General features: G+C 36.2%; 1 protein-coding gene across 2 annotated transcripts in view; it reads right to left on the reverse strand.

Moving 5' to 3' along the window:
- Window positions 1-4,036: 4,036 nt before the first annotated feature.
- The window catches only part of LOC105225150 (protein spaetzle 5), a 33,021-nt gene continuing 16,874 nt past the window's right edge, over window positions 4,037-20,183 (reverse strand). For both annotated transcript variants that reach the window (XM_049457668.1, XM_049457669.1), the window contains 7 exons: window positions 17,695-17,825; window positions 16,996-17,147; window positions 10,706-10,990; window positions 10,399-10,638; window positions 10,130-10,326; window positions 9,974-10,040; window positions 4,037-4,514 (listed from right to left, as the gene is read on the reverse strand). In XM_049457668.1, coding sequence (XP_049313625.1) covers window positions 4,346-4,514; window positions 9,974-10,040; window positions 10,130-10,326; window positions 10,399-10,638; window positions 10,706-10,990; window positions 16,996-17,147; window positions 17,695-17,751 — 1,167 coding nt within the window. In that variant the 5' untranslated portion in view covers window positions 17,752-17,825 and the 3' untranslated portion in view covers window positions 4,037-4,345. The remainder of the gene's footprint in view (window positions 4,515-9,973; window positions 10,041-10,129; window positions 10,327-10,398; window positions 10,639-10,705; window positions 10,991-16,995; window positions 17,148-17,694; window positions 17,826-20,183) is intronic.

Raw genomic sequence — 20,183 nt, forward strand, 5'->3', positions numbered from 1 at the left:
TATAGTAGATATGCATATAAATATATGGATAAATATATACATATGTATATATAAGTATATGTTTGTATGTATCTACATCCGTTTATTGCAGTAGTTTTTGTTGTTGTCCTTAATTATCTTTGTTATAGGCGAATGAGTACTTGAGTGCATAATTTGTGTGTGCGCGTGTTGTTGTTGTTGCTCCTTTCAAGTGGTTAGTTGTTGTTGTTGTTATTGCTGCTTCGCTACTTACGCTGCTCGCGCAGTAGCTAATGATGAAGCCATTCAACGCTTCAATGTGTCAATATCCTTGAGAGGAAATTAAAAGGCACGAAACTTTTGCAGCTACTTACTTTGCAACAACAAAATACTTACACAAACAAATGCCGGTATTTATTATTATACAGTTAATATATGTATGTATATACTATTGGTGTATTTACATATTATTTTATCGTGGAAAATCTAAAAGGGTAAAAGTATATGGCAAAAGTTGTTGTTGTTGTGTTCTGGCAATTGCAACCGCCAAACTTGAGTTGTTCGCATTTTTAATAACACGCTTGTTAAAAACTTTCTCAACATCATTCATTTGAATAAAATATCAGTTGTAAAAAGTAAGTATGCATTATTTCAAATGAAAAATTATTTGACGAGTACTCATAAACATACTCGCGTTAATATACTTATTGTATGTATATGAAAGATTATTCAGGTCCTTGAACTGCCCAGCTCAAAGGACTTAGATATTTGTTAGAGAGAAATGTAAGATTTTCGAAATTTTGCCGATTTATGAAATGCTGCAGAGATCCTTACCTACGTATGTATATAATCAATCGTCTTTTGGTAGATTACTGTAAGGTAGCATAGCCGTCAACCCAAAATAGAATCAAGTGAAACCCCATCGCTTCGAATAAGGCCTCAACTTCTATAACATTATCGGTGTTTTACTACAAAAAAGTACCCGAAAATTGTAAATAGAACTTAGAATATTTAATTATTCAGCAGTATTTATTTTGTTGCCTTTAAAGTAATGCTCACCAGATATAATACACTTATGCCAACGATTTTTCTAGTCCTCGAAAAACTTTTCACGCTTTGGGATGGCCTTCAGTTCCTTTATCGAATTTTGATTTATCTCGTCAATCGACTGAAAAAGGGTTCCACGAAGCGGTAATTTCTGTTTGAAAAAAAAAACGCATTTCGCACCTATAATATCCACTAAAATCATTTGAATGGACTCGTGAGAGATATCAAACTCTCTTGCCATCTCTGTAACAATCTCTCGAATGTCGTCCAGAACAAGGCATGTCTTCAACGATCTCTGGACCATCTTTGAAGGGTTTTTCATAAAACTGAATCCTTTTCCAACACTTGCAACTATTCCGCATAAGAAACTTGAAAAGAAATACAAAAATTGAGACAAACTCTTTGTTCATATTTTCATCCATTTTTACTCTGGTTTTGGAAATTTCATAAAGTGGATGTTCTTAACATAAATGATTTGACATGTGAGATGGATTTCACTGTATAGTCGGTAGGTGATAACTGAGCGAAGCCTTTCAATTTTTCAAAACAATTTCTTGTACTGAATTTTTTCTCTATTAGACACTTACTAAATAGTCTCTCTTTTTTAATAAATGTTAAGGAATAAAACTAAAAAATAAAAATAAAATAAAATCCTAATCCCTGCTCAATCACAAGCATTTAAAATGTTATGAAAAACTTAAGCGATTAAAATTTCCAATTAAAAGCAATAACGAAGCGTGACATCAAAAAGTAATATATGGCATTTTAAACAAAAGAAGTGTTCTATGTGACTAAATATATGTGATGTCTCACATACCTTTTCAACTGTTTTCACTTCCACGCAACTCTGTAGGACACCGAAGGATTCTGATTGTGTTTTAGATCCTAATTTTATTTCGTCTGCCTGTTGCTACAGTTATCCCAGTGGTGGTTGTTGTACCCGAGCGTTAGGGTTTTTGTTCTTTTTGTCCTTTTGCTGACATACACACTGGTATTTCGAACTTGTAATTTGGCACAAGACGTTCATGATTGAGGTAGTTCTTCGCTTGTGCCTGATATGATTTCGTGCGCATTGTGAAATAGTCATGCAATTTTCTTATCCACACTTGGCTTAATTTGCGATCAAGCGATGGGAGTAGTTGTAATAAAATCAAGTTAAGCGGTGAGAAGAAGGTCTCATTTACAAGAAGGAGTGTTAGGGAAAAGAAAACTTAAGATCACTACAGTACCTCGAGGTAAATATTCGAGAATTCACGGGTTGTTGTCATAGATCGAGGGTCGACATCGTTAGAGGTAAACTAAAAATTTGTATGATATTAGACCTCGTGAGAGAGGAATCCTAAATAAATGAGGACTTAATAAAGGATTTTTAGAAGTTTAAGACTTGAAACATGTATTATATACTATGTTTGTTCCGAAAGTAATTACTTCATAACAGCAGAAAGATTTACTCAGCAGCTTTCGAATGATTTTAAAAATGAACCCAGTCCATCCAAAATTGGTAATTTTCCAATAAAGCACCAAGACCTAACAACTGCCACGAGTTTGATGAAATTATACTGTACAAACAGAATTATTGCTACATGATCTGACGATCTAAAGAAAGAGTTACCATAAATTGAACAATTTCTTATGAAGAGTAATACAATTTTGTCGCGAATAGTGAAGAGTGTGGGGAAAACCATCAGTTTTACAAGATGATCAACTGGGCCAAAGCAAATCTCCCTGTTACTTGAAACAGCGCTTCTTCGAATTCTTTAAACTGTCTGAAAAATACAAATATAATATCTGGAATGGTTCTTCACTGTAACCCTCTGTGGTAATGATAACCTCCTCATTGGGCTTCAATTGTTTGGAGGCAAACTTTGGTAATAAGGCGGACGCGGCCGCTTTTTGTAGCCCCGTTTCAGTAATGTGGCAGCGGCAATCGCGGACCCACAATGTTTTTGGAGATGCCTACAATATGTATCAGCTACCTCGCGCACGTTCAGCTCGATACGAGCTCGTGGATTTTTATCACCTTATCTTCCGCTGTGCCATATTTTGGCATTTATTCTTTGAAAATTATCTGTTTCAAATGTTGGCCACGGCTATGTCTCAGATGGTCCATCTGTTGAGCTCTATATTCGATTTCTCGTTCGAGCATTTCGACTAGTCACTGATGGTTTGCTGCAAAGCCTGAATCGAAGCGGAATTATCCACATAGATTTTAGACTTTACATATCCCCTCAGCAAAAAGTCTAACAGTGTGATATCACACGATATTGGTAGCCAAACGACCGGCCCAAACCGTTAAATTATCTGGCAGCTCTTGAAGCTCATCAGGTTGCTTTTCGTCCTAAATGCAGCAATTTTGCTTGATAAATAACCACTGAGCCATAGCTTAACAAAATTTGGCTGGAAAGTGTCGGATCTTCTTGCAACATTTCAATAACCCATAGAATGAAGCGATGCTTGGAAGGTCGAGCAGCTTCAGTTCTTGCACAAACTGTCTTTTTTAAGCTTTCAATTTAATATCTCGACGTAATATGCGCCAATTCGTTCTATACTTTAGTCCTAGTGGCTCCGAACGCCTCCAAATCGACTCTTTACGGACACGGTGTTCGTTTACACTCTCAGCTATGGCTTCTATATTTTCTTCACGCGGTATATTCGGCCAAATATTAGCCATTAATGAATGATGGGTCTCAAGATGGGTGATGGTGTTGCGAATAGTACGCTCTGTAGGCCGGTTATGTCGACCATAAGTTGAGCGAAGTGCGCGAAACACATTCTTTACAGAACGTGAGTTTTCGTAGTAAAATTGAACGATTAGTAAACGTTGTTCAGACATTAGTCTTTCCATGATGAAATGAAAAAAAAAAATAATAAAGAAAAAAGGCTGTTGAAAAAAGTACCTCTTCTTGGATGACCCGTTATTACATTTTTCTTAAAAAATTAAATGACGCCATTTTATTATTTTTTACACATCTATTTTTTCAATTATTGACAATAATACAAATTGTTTTTTTTTTTTTCATATTTTATCGCTTTTAAATTATGTAATTATTACAAATATCTTCTTTTTTCGCTACAAATTATTTAATGCTACAGATCGTTGAAAGTGTTTTTGTTTTTTTCTTTTTTCGTTTTTAATGTTTCATGATTTGGAGTTCTCACATGAGTTTTCTTGCTCTTGTTTTTGCTGTAAGCTTGTATTATTAACAAATTCGTTATTATATAAATTATTTAAGTCTCCATAAATTAATTAAACAATGATTTAAAGAATCTTCAGCCTAAGTGCCGCCGCTGTCACAGCATTCCTCCGTCAAGCTGAAGACGAGACGACCGTGGTGTGCTCTCAATTCGCCGCTATCGTACAAACGCAACAGCTCGGAAACCAAAATGAGTCCGTGTAGAGATTCTGACCGTTGGCCTGCAGGGCAATCAGGCGTTTCTGCACGAATTTCTGCTCGCATCTGGAGTTGTAACCGTTGGGCAGTTGGCAGAGATTCGAGCAGGTGTTCGAGCTGCAAAAACGAATGAGCATAAGATGAGAATGAGGGCAAAAAAGATAAATACGTATAAAATAAGATAGGAAAAAAGTAAAAAATATAAATGCATTCACAACAACAACTACAGTGTATATAGCTATAAAACATGCATTAACAACAACAACAAGAAGAGTGTACAAAGCTATAAAAAATGCACTTTAAAGGTGCAATAAAGGTGAGTGGCGAAGCGGCGCGCATCAGCGGAGAATGCCAAAAATGCAATAACAACAATAAGCACAGCAGTGATGCGTGTGCAGCTTAGAGCGTATCCTGTGCAGGTTCGCACGCAATATTTTGCTGCCTTTTTTGTAATGTTGTATTATGTTTTCTTATGCCCTTAACAGGCTGTATTGAGATTAATAAAATGTTTGTAAAACTCAGAAGAGATGCAGCAGAGACCCTATAAAGCATATATCGTCACCTAAAACGTAAAATAGCGTAACATCACTTTTCATAAGTTTAGAGGCGAAGAAAAAAAGATATAATAGAAACCACTCACATTGAAACAAAATTTGAGTTTCGGTTATAAAATTGGTTATGTGTTGGTTATATGTTGGTTATATATTGGTTATATGTTGGTTACATATTGGTTATGCTACATATATATATGTAATATGATCTAGTGAATCGTAAGCAATAAAAATTCAATTTTGATTTTTTGACGATCTGCTATGTTGCATTATAAATGACGATAAACTATAGTAAATGATCACCGCGATGAGCTGAGTCGATCCAGCCACGTTCATCTGCCTCTATATACGTGAAGTAGCTCGTCAGTTTTTGAGATATCGCTCCAAAACATTGTCCACAACCTTTTCTATGCAAGTAGCTACTTATTTGTAAAAATCATCAATATCGAGCCACTATAACATATAGCTGTCATACAAACTGATCTATCAATCTCAAGCTCTTGTATGGAGAACGTTTTTGTTTGACAAGATATCTTCACAAAATTAGACACAGACTATGCTCCAAAGCAGTGCTACAATTTCTGAAAAAAAATATCTGAGATCGGAGCACTATATCTTATAACTGCCATACAAATTTAGCGACCAAAATTAAGTTTTTGTATAAACACTCTTTTATTTGTGAAGGGTATTATAGTTTTGGTGTAACCGAAGTCAACAATTTTCTTCTTTTTGTTTGTTGTTGCTTTTGTTGTTGTTATTCCTTTTTGTTGTTGTTTTTTACTCAGTTTTTTCATCTTTGTTGTTGTTGTCTATGCCCAATGCACAATTAAATGCATTTTATATGCACATCCACACACATACATACGTATCTACCTGTGTTTCACACACATACTAATACATGCTAAATTGCAAAGGTTCATTGTGCACACATGCGTGTTGCAAGCTGTACGCGCAGCAGTAACAAGTGTTTGTTTAATTAAAAGTTGTAGGTAGATATCTCTAAGGTAATTCGCATGGCTACTCATTGTAGCAAGGAATTTACACACACACATATATACATATTTATTTTTATATAAAAAATATGTTTATATATTTAAATATGCACCATGTTGCACGCGTGTCTTTCCCTTACAACGGTTATGCATTGTAGCCCCTCTCTAACTGGGATCCCCTTGTTGTTTGGCTGTGCGCGTGGCTATCGCCTTTATTTGTCCCCTAGCAAATCATCTTGTAATACCCCCTTCGGTTCAAAGTCACTTTGTACGCAATTTTTCCTGCTGTTAGGGGAACCTTCCAAGCATGCACACACACACACACACACAAACCCTTTTACGTACATATAACGCATATATAGGGAAGCATGTACCCTTGCTGGCGCAAACCCGTGCAATCCTATACGCATACTTGCGCACAAATAACAAGCAGGACCTTAGTTAGCGCCGCCAGCAGAGTTTATGCGCACGCGCAGATGTTTCCTTTGTCGCTGACCCAATTTCGCCCAGTTATTTTTAAGCATTTTTTTTTATATAATTCCATATTTTTTCCCCTTCAAATATTAGTATGTGTTTGTATATGCTCTTTTAATGGTTTTTGTGCTGGAAGGTGTGAAATTTTGTATTTAACCGCAATTATTACTGGACTGTGAAAGCAAGCAATCGTCAATTATTCCCCGAAAAGCAGCTCAAACGAATAAGAGCAAGTCACGGCAGCGTACGACGCTCTTTCTCCCATTGAACCCATATCCTACACAGTCGAATAGTCAAATTCAAATGCAGTATGTGCAGCAAGTAATACAATGCTGCCACAATAGATGCCATTCCGCTGTGTACCCCTGTGTGCCGGGTGCGCTACTGGCAAAGCTTGTATGCAGCTAATTTGTTCCCCTGATTGATTGTTCGTTTGAGGGTTAAGACTGTGTCAGTTTGCCTTTGATTTTCATTTTATTTTACAGTTATATTATTTATGTGTCAATAAGTGTGGCGTGTAGCGCACTGAAAATTGAAGGGGTACGCTTTTTGTCCAAAATAAAATCGGGGTATGCATAACCCCAATTAAGACTTATTTAATTCAACAAAGAGTCAGTTGTGTGTAAATATGGCATTTAGGGCAAAAATATATGTTTTTCAAAGGTGGAAAACACATAGAATTTGGCACAATTCCAATACCACTCCTTTGTCTTCACCTGCTATTAGCAACTAGTGGATTTGAATGGAATTCAGGGCGGTGTAAAATTTGCATCTACATATATGGTCTCATCTTAAATTCAATTAAAAATTTCGTGTTGTGATAATATTTTTCTTGACTAATTTTAATCTAGCAAAAAATGCATTTCGATATCTCCATGACCACCGCTTATCAGAACAACAAAATCCATTTCCTATCCATTTCTGAAGCGTAACGTTACTAGTAATGAGTAGTGAATCACTTACGACAAACTTAATTGGAAATGGTTGTGCTCGGATTGCTGTGGCCAAGCCAGGATTGGCTATCAAGAAGATTTTTATATATTTTAGGTGGATTGGCAAGGATTCATTTACTATGAACAGCTGTTTTACGGCCAAACTACTAATTCGAATCCGTCTTATTCTTCCTGATTGGCGTAGACATCGCTTACTTGATTATAGTCAAATTAATAATAGCGCACCAGTCGTTTTTCCTTTTCGCTATTTGACGCCAATTCGGGTTACCAAGTGCAACCAGGTCCTTTTCCACCTGACCTCAACAACGGAGTGGAGGTCTCCCTCTTTCTCTGCTTCCAAACGCGGGTACTGAATCGATAACCTTCGAAACTGGAGTGTTCTTTTCCATTCGGACAACATGACCTAGCTAACGCAGCCTCTGGCTCTTGAGTCGCCGAATATGCAGTACAACACATCATTCCATCGACTGCGGTACTCGATGTTGCCAATGCGCAAAGGACTATAAATCTTCCGCAAAACCTTTTTCTCGAACACTCTTAGGGCAGATTTATCAGATGATGTCCCACAATATCGAATCCGCGCTCTTCATAAAATAACCGTCCAAAAAAAGCAATCTCTCAATCACCAGACTACACATGTCGATAGCGACACGCCAAGAGCTCTTGAAACTTGCTCGGAAGGGTTCCTTCACATTCATCCTATAGTTTGGGCCTGACACCAAGTGATACCAGCTGTTTCTGCTAATGACGCATGATTTTGCTGGTGAAAAATGTGTCTCAAGAGAAGCTTGCGAAAATCGACTGTCACATTTCTTTTACCAATTGGCACGAGGGTTTCTACGAGAGTGACATTGTGAAATTAAATATAGAATAGACGGATTTTTTGACTATCCTTTTTATTCTACTAGCTCTCTCTCTCTCTATTTTCACGTAGGCTCATATTTTTTATAGCCCTAAAAATTGCTTTCTGAGCCAAACAAATATACCAACGATTGATCTAATTTGATCTGCAGTATTTGCTACAGAGCTATTTTTCTGAGCGCCATTCACAAGATTGTTGGACAGTTTCGCCGTTTTATTTATAAACCCACATCTTGCCACTAGTAAAATGTTAATGTAGGGTTGTCAAGCCTCTCTTTTACGACCTTTACTCGACGTCTCATTTAAAGACAGATTCAGTTCTATTGATTGGAATTTAACATTGGTATGCTTTATACCCAAAATATTAATCAAGATGGTTGAGTTGCTCCATAAAAGTTGTTGGGATCGCTCGGTGCCACCACGATCATTTTCAAACACTATTTTCTTAAGTTTTTCAGTGTTTCTATTTTTAGCAGAGGTGGATAAATGACTCTCATAAGACAAGGAAAAAACTGTCTATCTTTCCTAAATATCAGATGCCTAACAGTTTAAGTATCTTATAGGAGGTCTATAACTGCTGATCCTAATACCGCATTCTTCATTTTTTTTCGTTCAGATGAGAGTCGATTTCGAATTATAAATAATACTTCCAGGCTGCCAACTTTACAACCGTACAGAAAAGAATAATATTTCGAAGGCTTGGCTGCCAGGGTGCTTTTATTATTATTTTTGTCGTTGTAGAACTATATCTGCCCGATAATTGTATGAACTATGCATTCTTACAGCTTTAGATCATCGATAGGGTGATTAAACGGAAAGCGCTTGAAGTACATTTAAAATATATAGTATAACGACAGAGGATGGAGCCATGTGTAGAAATTCACGCAAATGAGGAAAAACCAAGGATCTTCTAGGTAGCCAAAAAACAGCCGATTGAAGACGAGCTAACTCCAGAGTTGTGCACTACTTCGAATGAGAGCCTCGCATGAGAGCCTCACATGAGACTCTCCACACCGGAAAATGAAGCAAATGGTTCTGGTAGTGAACGAAGACATTAAATTTTGATAATCATAACTTCGAAGTCGCAGATAATTTCGTCTATCATGGAACCAGTATTAACACCAACAGTATTAACACCAAAATGCAAGGCAGAATAACTTGTGCCAAAAGGTGCTACTTCAGATAGTGTATGCAATTGAAAAGTAAAGTCCTTTCTCGACGAACAAAGACCTACCAGTCACTCATCCTCCCCTTTGCGGTAAAGACAAATGGGAAAACATCAAAACGTGAGATCAATGGCGTTCGGGCTGAGGGTCTGCCAAGTTCGGAATAGTTTACAAAAAATGTGAAATTGATTCCCTGATTTAATAGTCAGGCGTTGGGAGACTAAAATCTCAATTGTTCGAATGACTTTTAAGTTTTCGGGTCTTAGAAAAAGGACTACTTCTGCCATTTTCTAGTCCGCTTGATGAAGTAGACTTTCCTTTCTTTTATTTGCTTTCTAATCGCTTAAAAGTAACAGAATAAGTTGAAAGTCCCTTCAAACTGAAACTCAATTATTATTTTTTTTTTCAGTGTAAAAACTCTTCCCAGAAGTAAAATTGCTATTTTTATAACTGCCAACACCCTGTACCAAAAATTTTATTTTATATGCATCTGAGACACCCTATAAAAGTTTTAGTGTATTAACGACACCCTGTGTTTATAGCGAAAATTAACTGCATACTTGATTATAGCAAACTTACGCGCATAATTCCGCTTTAACCATTTGACGCGCTGTGCTCGGCTCATTCACCACGAACATCCAGTTGCCTAAGAAAACAAGTAAATAATAAAAAACCAACAAAAATGCTATAATAACTGAAAACCGTAGTAAATGTGCCATAATAAGTCAAACTCACCTTTGTTGTTGAGCGCCGCTTGTGGTGCAATAAATTGTGAGGTGGTCTTGCAGAGTGTTTCCCGACCGGGACTTTGTCGTTTGGTACGCGTTTTGGCGCCTTTATCGGCACCGACGATATCCAAGAGATCCATATTTAGTGAAACGTCACGTGACAGTTTCGATGAAGATGATATGCTTTGGGAGGATGAAGAAATGCTAAAAAGAATACAAAAAGATACTCAGAAAATCAAATAAGAATTAAAAACTTTAGCGTTTCTGTGCATTTACCTGCGTTTCGCACGACTAGCCGTCACTGGGTCGGCATTGGGGCCGTATGATGTCAAGGCGGCGGTTAAGTTACCACCTACTTCTACGCCCACCACACCGTCAACGTTGCGTGTTATGCGTTTAAGCCAAAAGGCGGGACTATTCGACGACGTTTTATGCCCACTACCGGCCCCTGTGCCGCTGTAGCTGTTCACCTGATTTTTATTCGGCCGTTGGCCAGCGGAGGTGTAGAAGAGGAAGCTGGAATGTATATGAAAACAATTATTGTATGTAAATCCTTTTGATAGAGCTCGTTATGTTTAATTACGTTGGTGTCTCTGTCGTCTGTGCTTTCGTAATAATAAATGTGTTCTCACTGCTGCTAGTAGCTCCGGCTCCGACGCCACCGTTGCCATTTGCACTGGGTGTGCCATATTTGTAGCCATTGAAGTCATCACTGCCGCTATTATAGGGGCGATTAAAAATAAAGGCTGGATCGTAGAAAACGGGCGACTCGTGCCACGTCAATGCAGCGAATTCATCCCAGGATTCATCCACGAGCAGATTCTTGGCTTCGTAACCCCATTTATGGACGAGATGCTTGATGAGATAGCTGTGAAATAAATGGGAAAAATGAAAGGAGTTCAGTAAGATATAGTCAGGTATGCGGTAAGAAAATTGAGACTCTATATAGTTTTGCTTGGTGCTTTAACGTTTAATTTCTTGGGTGAAAAGAATATAAATAGGTTGTTAAATATCTCCCTTCCGCTTTTTTATTATTTATTTATTGCTTTATAAAAAGTGTTACTGTGATTTATTTAGTTCGATTTGGCTATTTCCATCTTGACAGCAACTTCATTATAACCCTCTCGTAGAAACCGCCCTTCTTATTTGCGAAGAACTCGGACAGTTTCAAACCACTTGTACTCTATGAGTCAACTTTACATAAACGCCGTACAGGAAGAGGTGGTAATCACTTGGATACGATAAAACCTCACAATCAAGCTCCCGGAGCTTCTGGCGAGTCACTAACGAAGTGTGTGTTCTCGCTTTGTGATGGTGGAACACTAACCCTTCCTATTGGCCAATTCTGGACGCTTCTGGTCGATCGCCTGCTTCAAGCGGTCCAGTTTTTCGCAATAGATGGTAGAATTATGCGTCTGGCTAAAATGAGGGCAGCTCATAATGGATGATTCCCTTCCAATCCCACCAAATACCCAGCAAAACTTTCCTGGCCATCAATCCCGACTTGGCCACTGTTTTGGGACGATTCACCGGCCTTCGTACACGAACATTTTCGCTTGGAAATTTTTCCTCTTCAAAAATGGGTCGAGTTCCTTCCGTTTTAGTAGCATATCGCAGGCGTTGATTCGGTCCAGAGGGTTTTTTTGCGTCAAACCGTGCGGCACCCAAACATCAAGCTTTTTTGTGTATCCAGCCTTTTGCAGATGGTTTAAAATGGTTTGGTGACTAACCATCTTCTGGGCGATGTCACGAGATGCCACATGCCGGTCTAACTCGCTGTTTTCCGTGCTTTGATCGGTATTCATCGTCACAAGTCTTCCGATTCTCCATAGTATCATTTTCGACCCGCTCTGAATAGTCGAAAACATTCCTCCGTGGTTCGAAGTGATAGAGTCCATCCCACAAAACAACATTAATCTCACGGAACGTTTCTCTAGCGAATTTGCGGTGTTATCAGCTTTTTCGCAAAGCTTCGCGATCTTGAAGAGGACTACCCATGGAACCTAACCTTCCTAAGTAGCCGATAACAGAGTAGAAGAAAGAACGGATATTGTAGTCGCGTTGAAATGAAAATTTCCGTGTCGTTTTAAGAAGTTTTTTTTTATTAGATGGTCCACTTTAGACAGTTAAGCAAATTTTGATTGGCTTAAGTCACGTGTCGTAGAAATAATCCGAAACACAAAATTTCCTTAATTGCCTTCTCTTAATATTATCTGAGAGTTTACTTTACCACAAGTGTTTTAGTGACCTCAAATGCTTTGAATATGAAACTCAGAAAACAAAACTTAAATACTGCTTAAATTTAGCGCAACACTGTGTACGAATACGATCGTAAAAAGCAAAAGTAAGGTGTAACTTTACATTCGATCCGATTATGTATACAAACTTGCTTTGTAAAATTCATTCAAAACGCGGCAGCAACATAAAATCAACACTCGTTTAACTAATTCTGGTCACGTGCCAACCCAAAATGTACGAAACGGTAAAAGTGTGTTCGACTAAAATACAAAAACAAAAACCACACAAATGAAGTTAATCATAATGTAGACAATCCATCAGTTGATTGTGTTCATGTGACAAACAGACGGACCGAGTTACAGTTGGACGGACAGTGCGACTAAATAAAAATTTGGTGACTGGGGCAACAAAACAGGTATTTTCTCCAAAAGATCAACAGCAAGCCACAAACCAAAAACCAAGAAAAAAACACAAATACAAAAAAAGAGAAAAAAAACGAAATAAATAACAATAAAGTTGTGTAACAGGCCTTCGGTTAAAAATCCCCAGACATGTGTTAGCTCGGATTTACATAAACTTTATAGCAGTGCGACCTGGCGCTAAGCTGTTGCGCCGCAGGCGTAGGAGGCATAAAAAGAAACTATTTACAACACGCAGAGCATTCGTGTTGTTTGAAATAAATTTCTAACATTCGAAGCTAAGACTATTCAAATAATATTAATTATAGAAAATATATCTGTAAATATTGATGAAGCTTAGATTAAGCTGTCACTAAGTATGTCTAATGCCATTGACCCAGTTTTTATAGAAATGCGTGCCTTTGTTCTATTAAAGCGGGTTTACGAGATACAGGTTTCTCACATACTGCTTTAGTTAATTGATTTTCCTGAATTTTCGATTTATACTTTCAGAGTATATAGACGTTAGCAGAATATGCCTCTTAAGCCTTAAGGGATTAGGTCAATTCAGAAATCCTGAATAAAAACCAAGAAGCTCAAGTTTTCGCATAAGAAAAAAGTGATTTACTCGTACTTTGCTCAAGTTAGCGTTAATTATTCTCCCTAAAACCCACTGAAACATTGACACAAAAATTTTACGAGGTTGATTTGAGATAGTAGATTCAAAATGGGTATTGGTGATATTTTTGCAATTCCCCTGATAGCAAATAGTTAGATATATTGGGCGCATTTTTAAGGAAGTCATCTGGACCATAATTAAAAGATTATTTTAACCACTTAAGATGAAGTAACGCATATTCTTCGGGAAGAGTTCCTGTATTATTTAAGGTACTCGGACTGTTAATGATTTTTTTTTTCTGAAAATTAATAGGCCAATTGAAAAGTACTCGGCATACCATAGTACGAGTACGATTTGTCCTTTGCTACGAATTTGGCGTCAGTTGCGGTGATCACCTCTTCATTCGATGAAAATTTTTTACCAGCAAGCATTCCTTTGAGATCTGAGAACAGGAAAGAGTCGTTAGGGATCAGATCTGGAAAATACTGTGGATGCGAAAGCAATTTTTAGTCTTATTCATGACTTTTTGCCATCGTTTTTGCTGACTGAGGTGAAACAGCAACTTCAACTGCGGCCGTTTTTCGGCGATTTCGTTCTTAAAATGGTCCAAGAACACCATTTATTAGGCGCTGTTAGCAATACTTCCTTTTTCAAGGTAGTAAAAAAAAAATACTCGTATTCCTTGCGCATCCTAAAATAGAGACGCCATAACCCTCCCAGCGAACTGTAGCGTTGTTCGACGCTTTGGAGCGATTAATTGTCGGTTAGACTTCGATGTGAAATGAGGGAGCATGATTCGTCCGTTGTCACATATCGATGAAAAAAGTCGGGTTTATTACGCTCGAACATCTCCAGACACTGCTCCGATTCATCGTCATTGTTTTTGGTCAAAAGTGAGCTCGGTCGGCACCCACTTAACTTAGAGCTTTCTCATACACAACTGATATCTTTAGAGTGCTTGCTCTCCCGACCAACTTCACCTAACGATCATCCAAAATGATTTTAGGGACTCTTTTGATGTTTTCGGTGGTAACAACCTTTTTTGGGCGTTCACTGTCTTCGGTTGCCATTTTACCACGTCTAAACTTAGCATATCAATCCGTGATGGTTGATTTTTCTGCGGCAATGTCCGGAAACTCGTCATCAAGCCAAGTTTTTGCTTCAATTAAATTTTTCCCTTCAAAAAGCAATATTTTATCAACACGGGAAATTCATTTTTATCCAATTTTTCAGAGAAACGAAAGTTGCTTCACTCAAAATGATATAATTGTCAAACTAATGATCCAACGGCTGTCGGAAGATTGCGACTAGCAAAAAATCACAAGGATTTAACTCTAGTAGAGCCGAGGACTTTTCAGTTGACCTGTTAGTACAGTAGTTTGACTTGAAACATTCTGGTTTATTAGTGCCTGTTTGTTCGCGACACCAAATATTTGTCTGGTGATTTTTAAAAATTGGGTTAATGGAGCTATTGCGCTTTCCCAGAGGCAGTTTTTTTAGTTTCGAAGACGGAAAAATGTCATAGCGAGCTAAATCTGGCGATGCTGAGTGGCTGACTCTCTATCGATTCGTTTTTGGCCAAAAGGTCAGTCACATTCATACAAAAATGTGACAGAGCACTTAGATTTTTTAATACGTTCGCGGTATTAACTTACTACATAGCCAAAAAATTAACCGAAATGTATTGAGATTCGATTCATAAGAGATTTTGGGTTCATCTACTATTTCTCTGATCACAACATGACGATTTTCAAGCACTGTTTGTTGAACTTCTTCGATGTTATCGCCATTAACAGAGGTTGATGGATGACGTGAGGCAAGTTTTCGATGACCTTAAGACCTTCAGTTAGTTACTCTTACAATTACACTCAAAGAATAAACGTTGACTTTCAGGGGTTGAATGATCTTACTTATGGACTTATGTATATTCAAATTAAAATTAATAATGTCACAAAATAAATAATTTCGTTTAAAAATAGTTGTTTTTTTGAATTTGATGTACTTTTGCATAAGTAGCTGTGTTTTAATTACAGCCGTTATAGAGATTTATATTTTAATTTCATTTACTAGTCATGTGGCTTTTAATCAGCATATTTTAATCGGTCTAGACATTACTTTTTGTTTTTACATGATTCGATAGCTTGGCTTGTTTGCTTTATACTTTTTTTGTCTCGTCGTTTAGAAACTGGACCTACCAGCGTCATTTGGAGCAAAATCTTATTTATTGCCTCTAACTTAGACTTATTTTGTAAACATTCATACGTAAGCGTTAATTTATTTCCACTTAAGCCTTCAGACACTTCAGTAACAACGAGCTCTTCAAGTCACCATGTGTTATTAAGTAATATGGAGAATAAATAATTTTAAGTTCTTTGAGGAATTCCTATATTGCGGACCACAGCAGTAGTGCTTATTAAAACATAGACAAACCTACTTAATTATCACAAATACCTTAAAACTATTGGCTATTTTTATGAACTTCATTTTTTGTTTACTTTTTGTAGATCAGGCTATTGGTTCATACGTTTGGTGAGCAACAGTAAACGATAAAATATATTGGCGCCAAGCCAGTCACCGCTACCGGCTTTGCCTAATTGCTTAAACATTAGTCTTGGGGTATAGTGGTTTTACCAGAAGATTAGCAGTTTTGCTTGGCCTTTGTTTAATTAGCTAATAATAGTGAAAAATGCGAATTTGTCAGCCTAAAAAAATGCTAGTTCTCATATCAACTCAGTGAGATTGAGTATAAAAAACTATTTTTTTTTTGAAGTTTTTGTTGGTACATTTAAAATAAGTGCATAACTTAAGATGAAATAGCATAACATAATATAGCATAGCATAACTTAACTTAAGATGATAAAACATAACTTAACATAACAGAACTAAACATAGCATGACATAATCTAACTTAATTAAAAAAAAATAACTTTGTAACATAAAATTACATTACATAACATAAAATAGCATGACATACCATAACCCAACTGAGCAAAACTTAACATGACTTAACTTAACATAACATAAATCAACATAACATAAAATTACATAACACAACTTAACATAACATAGCATAACATATCATAATCCAACTTAGCTTAACTTAACATGACTTAACATAACATAAGTCAACATAACATAACATTACATAACACAACTTAACATAACATAACATAACATATCATAATCCAACTTAGCTTAACTTAACATAACATAACATTACATAACACAAAATAGTATGAGATACCATAATCCATAACTTAACTTGACATAACATAACATTACATAACACAACTTAACATAACATAGCATAACATATCATAATCCAACTTAGCTTAACTTAACATAAATAAGCATAACATAATCTTACATAACACAAATTAGTATGACATACCATAACCCAACTTAGCATAACTTAACATAACTAAATTTAACATAAAATTACTTACACAACATAACGCCACTTAGCATAACATAGGAAGCCATACTACTTCTCAGGTACCTTAAAACCTTTCTTCTTTATTGATGTTCTCAAAACTTGCACTACCAAAATTAACGTATTTCCAAATAAAGTCTCTCGGTTGTAAAAGCGCAAGAAAATTTTATATTCTATTAACTTACGTTGGATAATTGTCCACATGCTCGCAGTAGGTTCGACCGGGTCGAGCACATGATGGTGTTTGTCCCGGCGGCGCTGGTACAAACTGGCACGGCGGCGCTCCATATAAACCGCAAGACGGTACACTGTGCGCTAATGTTGTATAAACTAGTATCTGCGAAGAAAGAATGCGTAAAATTAGTTCAACCATTAAATGAAACAGAACCATTAAAAATGTGATTCAGAGCTGGCTATAAATAAAAAACTTCTTCTAAAATTTAAAATATTTATTTCGATTACCAATTTACTTGTCGAACTGAGTGCTTTAAAGACTTATATTTAAAATATAGAGAATTTATAAAATTTTTCTAAATGATAAACCATTCCAGCAGAAATAAATTTTTCCTAAAATCAGGTATCTAACCGATATTTTTTAACCCTGTTTTAATTATTATCACACGAATATTACATAACCGCTATATTATATACTTATTCGTTAAGATTTTTACCCAAAATTAAAAAAAAGTAATTTTCACATTCGACCTATCGTTTAATCATCCTCGACAGCTACACAATGCGCTGTCAAGCAGAAACATAAAATCTCGACCAATAAAATTCGTATTATAACTACCTATGATTTAATATGTGTTCGCTGGTGCTCGTTAAACTAAATGCATATATTTTAGAAGCGATAAAATCCGTGTACTCAACATTCAACTTACCACATAAATAAGACTAAAGCCATAATTACTATAGAAACGAGAAATAATACTCTTCATTGTGACATAGATGCGGAGATATCTACGAGTGGTTTAGGCATTTGTGTGTGTGGACGTGGAGCGCGATGAAACAGCTGAAAAGAGGAAGAGCTTATAAATGAAATCAGTCTTTTTTAGTTACTTCATTCGCTAATATATTGGTAATTAAAAAATAATTATATAAATAAATAATATATACTATAAATACAAAAATATAATTACTTGGTACAACTTTGCTTGTACTTGTGTGATCATTGTGACGCATAAGGAATATGTAAACTATAAATTTATTAAGGTAATTAGTGATCATTTAATGCGAGTTATTGCATCAAAATTATAAGCGGCTTAGTCATATGTACTCGTATAGCTTCTCACAGAAAAAAATTGTATACACATGTGAATCAAATATTTTTATGTTATTTGACGAGATTGTAAATCAATTACAAAATATCAATAATAGAATGAAAGTCATTACATCGGGTAACTAACGGTAGCTGAGGGGAAATATGAACCGATTTCTTCAAATTTTAGCACCATATCGCATTTTGTATAATCTAACTTCTTCCATTACTGCCAGCAAAACATAAATTCGTCATAAATTCAATCCCCGAGGTGGGCATCATTATATTAAATTTGTGGACGCAAAAGCAGGCTCTGGACTGTTACTTTTGGTACTAATTTTAGCTCGAGAAAATGTTTATATACATTTTTTATTCATTTTTCATAACAAAGCGCTACAAAAACTATGAATTTTCATGTGTCCAGATTACGAATTTATTCATGAAAAAACTACTTTTGCGTTTCAGTAGTAATTTGCATGCGTGAAGCAATGATGTCGTCATATTCCCAGAAAACGGCAAAATCTATCACTGAAAATGAGAGGTATGGAAAGAAATTCTTTTGTTTACATTTTTAGAAAATTTCCGAAGCTTGGTAATGAAAAGTTCAAAGGTAAACTATTTGTTGGTCCTCAAATATCAAATATCCAGTATACTATTATAAAAAAAATAGTAAGACTTTGCTCATAATATTAAAATTCTTAATATATTTTTCAAAATCTATGTCGTCGCCCTCAAAGTAATCTTCCTTGGCCCCAATACACTTGTTCCAAACATTATTTCCAATCCTCGAAACTGTTAAATCAGGGTGGTTGCAACTCGATATTGGTTGAAAATTTGGCGAAAAGCTCACGAAGAATGAATGCAGTATGTGACGGTGCATTATCGTGGTGCAAAACCAAGAGTTTTTACCCCATAATTCCTACCTCTTTTTTACGAATAGCTTCGCGCAAACGACGCATTCCATTCAAATTGTATTCCTTGTTGATAGTTTGACTGGTCGGAGGGAATTGGGAGTGCACCGCCACCCCGATAAACGAAGAAAACTGTCAACATAACCTTAATTTTTGACTTGACGTGGGTTTTCGACTCTTTCGGGTCGTAAGCATACATCCAAGACTCATCGCTAGTAGTAATACGTTTCTTAACATCCTGATAGTAGGAAAGCATTGCTTCAAAAAGAGATGCTGTTATTCGAAGGAATTTCGTGATTTTTGACCCAATCAAGAGATCTCTGACTGTTAATCATCAATTCTTGAACACCAATTCTTTCATTTTATTAACGTGTAGCTCATAAGTTAATGTTTATGGCCGCCCTATACGTGGTTCATCGTCAACGCGTTCTCGACCTCCTTTGAATAAGTTGCACCAATCAAAAGCACTTGCTCGCGACAGACAATGATCGCCGAGGGCCTTTTCCAACATTCTGAATGTTTCGACAACAGAAATTTGATTCCACACACAAGATTTAATGGAAACTTTGTTGAATAATTTCACTCATCGTAAAAATCGCCAAATGCACTTTATGTACTTCAGAAAGACAAGCATATACTAAAGACTAATGACTATTTTGATGTGATATTTGACACAGATGTCCCTGACAGTCATATCAACCTGAAAGAGTAAATATTTCAAGGAATGAGTTTTTGCGCGAAATCTAAATTAAAGATTCTTACTATTTTTTGCCCAGATTAAAATGTGACCGGGTTTCAAAACATAGTTAATTTCATTAAGATGGTCGACTAAAAAAGTATAAAATCAGCTAGAATAGTAAAAATTATGATATTTCTTATATTGAGTCTATAAGAAGAACTGAACAAATTTTATTCATTTTTAATACATAAGCATATAAACTTTATTTTATTGCCATATCTCGCAAATTTGCCGATATTTTCGGTGTAAAATCAAACATGTGTAGGTACTTTGATGCTTATATTAGTACCTAACTGCTAAGAGAAGTTTGTAACAACTTCAAATTCTTTCAATAAGAAAAGTCGGAGCAGTACCCATTATCCAGATACTCTATTTCAGTAGTTATGGCGTAATTATTACTCGATTTCACTTGATTTCGCACCATCTCATAAAATGCTGGAGGAAAGTGTTTTCTTCTCATAG

The sequence above is a fragment of the Bactrocera dorsalis genome, chromosome 5 (assembly GCF_023373825.1).
Source record: "Bactrocera dorsalis isolate Fly_Bdor chromosome 5, ASM2337382v1, whole genome shotgun sequence".
Classification (NCBI taxonomy): Eukaryota; Metazoa; Arthropoda; class Insecta; order Diptera; family Tephritidae; genus Bactrocera; species Bactrocera dorsalis.